Source organism: Bufo gargarizans, chromosome 3 (genome assembly GCF_014858855.1).
Source record: "Bufo gargarizans isolate SCDJY-AF-19 chromosome 3, ASM1485885v1, whole genome shotgun sequence".
Classification (NCBI taxonomy): Eukaryota; Metazoa; Chordata; class Amphibia; order Anura; family Bufonidae; genus Bufo; species Bufo gargarizans.
Window position 1 is genome coordinate 127,230,985 of NC_058082.1, and position 8,172 is coordinate 127,239,156.

The 8,172-nt window shown below is 40.3% G+C and overlaps 1 protein-coding gene across 2 annotated transcripts in view; it reads left to right on the forward strand.

Annotated features, from left to right (window-relative positions):
- Positions 1-6,531, forward strand: part of EPSTI1 (epithelial stromal interaction 1) — a 166,621-nt gene extending 160,090 nt beyond the window's left edge. For both annotated transcript variants that reach the window (XM_044285068.1, XM_044285069.1), the window contains one exon: positions 5,686-6,531. In XM_044285068.1, the coding sequence (XP_044141003.1) occupies positions 5,686-5,691 (6 nt within the window). In that variant the 3' untranslated portion in view covers positions 5,692-6,531. The remainder of the gene's footprint in view (positions 1-5,685) is intronic.
- The last annotated feature ends 1,641 nt before the right edge of the window (positions 6,532-8,172 follow it).

The following is an 8,172-nucleotide window of genomic DNA, read 5'->3' on the forward strand; positions in this document are numbered from 1 at the left end:
GTATGCACTCATATAGCTCTATTGCCTACCTCTGGAAAACTTTCAAGATACTGTATTAGCCGATAAGCACAGTCCATTTATAGTTTGCAGACAGAGTTGTAGATTTTAACACCCTTCTGTAGTTGGTATCCTTCAAACCAGAGCTAACCTTAATCTAAAAGTCAAACAGACTTGCAAAACAGGTCACATAAGTATCTGGATCTCCCAGTTCTGGAAGCATCATCACATGTCTAAAATGTCCCCTTTGGAGGCAAGGCTATTTAGCTATCCTAGAGATTATTATATTGTCACCCAGGCATCATATCTCATGATTTCTAGGAATGAATATCAGTGTCCATTGCTTATTGAACAGCTAAGGGTTGCTGTGGTCACAATACTGTACAGTTAAAAGATTATTCATATGTTATTAAGTGATGGCATAGAGTATTGTGGGTAGAGAAAATAGACTTAGGCACTCCTGAAGATTCATTGAAATTACAGTGCTTACTTTTATTTGGTTTTCTTATGCCAGACAACATCAATGTGTACATGTGACATTTTGGTCAGACATAGACCTTTTTCAAACACTGAATGACAAAATCACAAAATAATATGTGACTAACACAGACAATTAGAAGATCAATAAGAAGATCAATAAGAAACCAAATTGTTTGGAGTCTTTATATGTTAAAGTAGAGATAGATCAGGATAATACAGTAGGGTCATATGGGGACCTGCTACGTCTATACTTAAGATGATATCTCTCATATTATGGGATAGAATATATATATACAGTACAGACCAAAAGTTTGGACACACCTTCTCATTCAAAGAGTGTTCTTTATTTTCATGACTATGAAAATTGTAGATTCACACTGAAGGCATCAAAAATATGAATTTACACATGTGGAATTATATACATAACAAAAAAGTGTGAAACAACTGAAAATATTTCATATTCTAGGTTCTTCAAAGTAGCCACCTTTTGCTTTGATTACTGCTTTGCACACTCTTGGCATTCTCTTGATGAGCTTCAAGAGGTAGTCACCTGAAATGGTCTTCCAACATTCTTGAAGGAGTTCCCAGAGAACTTGTTGGCCCTTTTGCCTTCACTCTGCGGTCCAGCTCACCCCAAACCATCTCGATTGGATTCAGGTCCGGTGACTGTGGAGGCCAGGTAATCTGGCGCAGCACCCCATCACTCTCCTTTATGGTCAAATAGCCCTTACACAGCCTGGAGGTGTGTTTGGGGTCATTGTCCTGTTGAAAAATAAATGATGGTCCAACTAAACGCAAACCGGATGGAATAGCATGCCATTGCAAGATGCTGTGGTAGACATGCTGGTTCAGTATGCCTTTAATTTTGAATAAATCCCCAACAAAGTCACCAGCAAAGCACCCCCACGCCATCACACCTCCTCCTCCATGCTTCACGATGGGAACCAGGCATGTAGAGTCTATCCGTTCACCTTTTCTGCGTCACACAAAGACACGGTGGTTGGAACCAAAGATCTCAAATTTGGACTCATCAGATCAAAGCATAGATTTCCACTGGTGTAATGTCCATTCCTTGTGTTCTTTAGCCCAAACAAGTCTCTTCTGCTTGTTGCCTGTCCTTAGCAGTGGTTTCCTAGCAGATATTGTACCATGAAGGCCTGATTCACACAGTCTCCTCTTAACAGTTGTTCTAGAGATGTGTCTGCTGCTAGAACTCTGTGTGGCATTGACCTGGTCTCTAATCTGAGCTGCTGTTAACCTGCGATTTCTGAGGCTGGTGACACGGATGAACTTATCGTCCGCAGCAGAGGTGACTCTTGGTCTTCCTTTTCTGGGGCGGTCCGCATGTGAGACAGTTTCTTTGTAGCGCTTGATGGTTTTTGTGACTGCACTTGGGGACACTTTCAAAGTTTTCCCAATTTTTCGGACTGACTGACCTTCATTTCTTAAAATAATGATGGCCACTCGTTTTTCTTTACTTAGCTGCTTTTTTCTTGCCATAATACAAATTCTATTCAGTAGGACTATCAGCTGTGTATCCAACCTGACTTCTCCACAACGCAACTGATGGTCCCAACCCCATTTATAAGGCAAGAAATCCCACTTATTAAACCTGACAGGGCACACCTGTGAAGTGAAAACCATTTCAGGTGACTACCTTTTGAAGTTCATCAAGAGAATGCCAAGAGTGTGCAAAGCAGTAATCAAAGCAAAAGGTGGCTACTTTGAAGAACCTAGAATATGACATATTTTCAGTTGTTTCACACTTTTTTGTTATGTGTATAATTCCACATGTGTTAATTCATATTTTTGATGCCTTCAGTGTGAATCTACAATTTTCATAGTCATGAAAATAAAGAAAACTCTTTGAATGAAAAGGTGTGTCCAAACTTTTGGTCTGTACTGTATATATATATACAGATTCATATGGCAGGGACAACAATGTCATATAGATATCATCTACATGAAAATACTGTAATGTCATGCATATTATGCATAGACAAATTCAGAAATATCCTAATCCATACTCTGATGGTTTAATACAGACATCAGCCTAGCACATGGTGTGAATACACATTTCCACAACTCTCATCCTCTACTTTCTTCTTCCCTATGGCAACTAGGTGAGTTTCATTTGTTCTACTACCCAGGGAACTCGATACTTGGATCTAACAGTGTATCTGCTAATTATATCAAACTACTGTTGATGTCCTTAACCTTTGTTCACAACCTTTTCCGAATATATACAGATGGTATGAATTACCTAATGAAACCATTATCAGAGGATGGATTAAGAAGATTTCTGAATTTGTCTATGCCTAATATGCATTACATTACTGTATTTTCATGTAGATGATATCTATGACATTGATGTCCCTGCCATATGAATCTGTTTACACTTACTATATATATACTCTTTACCATAATATGTGAAATATCATGTTAAGTTTAGACGATGCAGGTCCCCATAGGACCCTACTGTATTATCCTGATCTATCTCTACTTTAACATATATAGACTCCAAACAATTTGGTTTCTTATTGTTCTTCTTATTGATCTTCTAATTGTCTGTGTTATTCACATATTATTTTGTGAATTTGTCAATCAGTGTTTGAAAAACGTTACACGTACACATTGATGTTGCCTGGCATAAGAAAACCAAATAAAAGTTAGCACTGTTTTTTCAATGAATCTTCAGGAGTGCCTAAGTCTATTTTCTCTATTTACGTTTACGGGGTTGGGACCCCACGACTAGAGCACTCAAACCAGCACACGAGTGCTACATTCTTCTGAAAATAGAGTATTGTTAGGATATGCAATTACTTCATAATCATTGAAGACAGCAGCATAACTGGAGTTCTACGACCCCAGGGCAAACTGTGGATCGGTAACCCCCTGCTGGGCCTGGTCAAGATTGCACCCTCTACAATCGCGATTGTTACACCCCTGGTCTCTGGTAATAATAATATTCAAAAAAATTCCACAGAAAAAACTAAGATAAAAACATCCTGCACAATATGATATACAAATGTGCAGATATCCCTGGCCATATTATTGAAGAAAACCACAGAAATAAGATAATAATGCACTTAGTAAAGTAGATGCAAGCACTATATATGGACAAAGTCCTCACTCTGATATGATAATATCTGAGACACTTAGTCAATATATTTTGATCAAAACACATCTAAGCCCGCCTACCGAATGCCAAGGTGGTCTCACGTCACGCCGGTCCTACGCTAAACCTACCTAAGCCGTTGGGCTTCTATGTTCAGGAGCGCAGACGCCGCACATATGGTGTGGTGCTCCTAGTCACCTCCATGTGCATCAAGCAACCAATGGGAGAAGGAGCAAGCACAGCCATATGTACCACCTAATCAAGGCGCTCTATTGGATAGGAAGGGCAAAAGTGCAGAGTAATGCTACTCCCAAGATAAAATAGGTGCGCATTCACACTTGAAGGTGCCACTCCCTCAAGCAAAAAAAATCCACAGAAACAGAGCCCAACGGCTTAGGTAGGTTTAGCATAGGACCCGCCTGACCTGAGACCACCTTGGCGTTCGGTAGGCGGGCTTAGATGTGTTTTGATCAAAATATATTGACTAAGTGTCTCAGATATTATCATATCAGAGTAAGGACTTTGTCCATATATAGTGCTTGCATCTACTTTACTAAGTGAATTATTATCTTATTTCTGTGGTTTTCTTCAATAATATGGCCAGGGACATCTGCACATGTGTATATCATATCGTGCAGGATGTTTTTATCTTAGTGTTTTCTGTGGAATTTTTTTGTCTATGCAGTCCGGCCGGGTACAGGAAACAAAAGCTCCTGTACCGCGGACCGAACAGAGCTCGGCCAGGCTACATAAGAGGCGCTTCCCTCCTGTCAGTCCCTCTTTTTAGGCTGCGCCCGGGCGGTGCACAATCATAGACAAGCCAGCCGCCCGGTGCAGGGGAGGGCCCGCCGCCGTACTTTAAAAAAAAAACTTGCGGCAGGACCGGCCCGGCCACCACTTAGCCAACGCTTTTTTTTAAAACCACACGGTGCCGGCGCCCCCTGCTAAATTGTGCCCTAGGCGGATGCCTAGGTCGCCTTACAGGTGGCGCTGGCCCTGCAGGTTCCCTACTCAACGGTGGACATGCGGCATCATGACACATATATACATACACCATATACATATATGCAACACACATACACATAAATACACCATATACATGGTACACATACATAAATACACCATATATATATATATATATATATACACTACACACACATACTGCCCAACTTTTTAAAAGCCTAAGTTTTTTACAGTGTTGGCCCACACCTCTAACTCTACCCAATGTCTATTTGCTCTAATTTTAACAACCGGATCTGGAGAACTGAAGGGAACTGGCTAAATCCCATGCCTGGTTGCATATCTTCAAGTATATGCACGTGTGCAAAAGATGATATGCCTACAAAAACAAATCAGTGATTTTGAGCGGGCCTCTAAAATCCTTTTAGCGGCGTATGCAAATTCATTGATGTAGATTTATAGGCATATCATCTGCGCACGGAAAAATACACGCAGTAACGGCGCATGTGTAAGATTATCAAGGCAGCGCAAGATGGGGAAGCTGTCAGGAATCGATTTGTATGTATCGATTTGTTCATCGTTAATTACAAATTGCTTACATGAAAAACATCCCCTAAGGAAGCGATATGCAAAATGCGCGTCAAGACTAGGAGTATACTGGTCGGTATATTCTCTCGACCTTTTATCCCCGGTACATTTATTATGTGTCTGATGCACCCTGCACTTTACCTGTATGGGCAGTAGAGCTGTTTGCTCACTGGTTCAGGCTAGTAGTATTTGTATCAGCATTCTGAGGGGCCCTATATAGTTTGATTGGTATTTACGTATACCACCTGTATTATTCCTATTTATTAATACATGATTGCTGCTGCTACTGATATTTAAAGTTTATGTATTTCATACTGATAAAGGATATAATTTGTTATATAATTGAACTGTGTATACGTTTATGCATTGGTATGAGAAATTTTAACAACAATTCCATGAATACAATTCCTATCCCATAATCACGTTTTTGCTAACACTACATAAAATGTACAGATATGTCCAGTTTTCATGCTCACTGTATATGATTTAGGTGCAACATAAGGCAAAGTTATTAATTACAGAAATATTTCCTTCTCTTCAAGGCTTAGAGTTCACTCAAGAAGTGATGTCCACCTACAGCCATGCAAAGTTGAATTCTATAAGAAATTCTAAAAGGATTTGCAGAAAAGAAAACGATCAGTACTTTCAGCTTACTGTAATTAGGAACGATGGGTTGTGTGAGCAATTGTGTCAGTCATCTCTTGTACTGTATATTCATGTTTAAATCACTCATGAGAGTAACTATAGCCAGATAAGCCATAGCACTTTCTATGGGGCCCAGAGGATGGGGGGCCCTACCAGGTGCAAGAACAGTGTACCCTTTTGTGGTAACAATACAGTGCATTTTGCTATAATGTGTTTTTTTCTGATACATGGTGCTATTGCTGTATGCTACTTACAGTATGCTTATTTTAATTTTCTTATACTATGTGGTGGAGGTCCCATCCTATTTTGCTCTGGGGCCCTATGAATTATAGTAACGCCCCTGAAATCACTCTCAGTAGTATCTAGTCATTGGTCTGTAAGGTTTCATTTCTCCAAATGTTGTGACATGTACATGTATAGAAAAGAGCCATAATACCCCGGTACACAATGCTTATAATAAATCTGAGAAACTATACTAATAATTGACACTATATACCACAGATGGTCAACTTGTGCCACCTAAATGTTGAGTTTATGGCCATTATTTCATCTATATTTCCACCACTTGCTTTAACATTAATAACAGGCAAACAGGTTTAATCTGTATTGTGCCTGTGCTGCTCCTTTACAGAACTGTTTAAGGGTACTACCTAAAGGCTCATGCACACGGCCGTTGCGGGTCCACAATACACGGGTCACCGACCGTGTGAACCCCGCATCACAGATGCGGACTCATTCACTTGAATAGGTCAGCAAATCCGGAGATGCGGTGCGGAAGCACGGATCGGAACCCGACAAAAGCACTACGGAGCTTCCGTGGTGTTTCTGGACGTGCCTCCGCACCGCAAAAAAGTACTGCATGCACTACTTTTTTGTGGTGCGGACCATGGGATGCGGATCATGGAATACATTAAAGTGAATGGGTCCGCGATCCGCATGCGGCTGCCCCACGGTCAGGTGCCCGTGCATTGCAGACCGCAATTTGCAGTCCGCAGCACGGGCGCAGCCAGCACACGGCCATGGGCATGAGCCCTAAAGGGGTTGTCCAGTTCAGAAACTAATTTGTACATATGCTATTAGGGAATTCTGTTTGGAATTCACATCTCTTGATCAGGGAAGTGGGGGGAAAGGTTACAAAGACCATGTCTTACTCAGGGGGACATGTCCTGTCCAGCATTACATAACCAACCTATTGTTTTAAAAAGGACTAAACAGACAGTGGCTCATCCAACACAGGTATATGGAATTAGATGCACTCACCTATGACAACACCCTTTCCAATTTGTAATAATAATAATAATGAAGAAAATGTGGAAGGCACTCAATTATCTGGTATTGACATGGAAACCCAACATATAGTTAAAAAATAATATTTTATTCAACAGAAATGATTAATCTGCATATTCCGCAATTGTATTAAAATGTATACAATTTTGACTGAATACATATATTACTTCTCAATGTGAGCAGTATAATGCGGCACGAGAGATTGGCGGCAGTATGCAGTAATCACATTGTAAAAGTACGTTAAAAAAATAAATAAATAGAGATAAAGATAAAGGAGAAAACAGGATATAATAAGAATAGAATAAAAATATAATAAAAATATACCCCACTGTGATTCTGTGTATACAAAATAAAGTACTGTTTAAATTAATTGAGGATAGGATTCTCTTGGTGGATATAGATAGCAAGCAAGGACTGCAATTTTGAAATGGGCACGATCCATTTATAAGCTGACCCATTAGATTGTGATTTGCCTATAAGAAAGGGACATTTGAATTCCTATTTAAATTTTTTTAGATTTTTTAAGGACTTATGACTTAGTATTATTCTGTGAACAAGAGGTACTATATTAACGAACCTATTGTTTTAATAGGCGCCATTTGGTCCTTCACTTCCCCTGTGGTGGTGCTGCATGGAAATTGAACATTTGCTGCCATTTTCCCCCAAGGGTATTGCGGATAGCTGGGGGTTTTAGGCCTCATTCACATGACCGTTGTTTTGGTCCGCATGAATGCGAACCCATTCACTTCAATGAGGCCGCATCCGTTGCACTGTTCCGTGACCCCGCAAAAAAATATAGCATGTCCTATTCTTGTCCGTTTTGCGGACAAGAATAGGCATTTCTACAATGGGCCGCCGGTTCCGTTCCGCCAATTGCGGAAGGCACATGGGCGGCTTCCGTTTTTTGTGGACCGCAAAAAACGGCATGGTCGTGTGCATGTAGCCTTAGCAGGGAGAAAATTTCTGATCGGCTAAGTGTCAGGGGATCCTTATAACTGCCCATGATTAAGTCATGATTGTTCAAAGAAACCGTCCCCTTTAATTGTACATTGCAATAAACACATTTTTAAGCCAAGACTATTTTGCAAGGTTTTTTT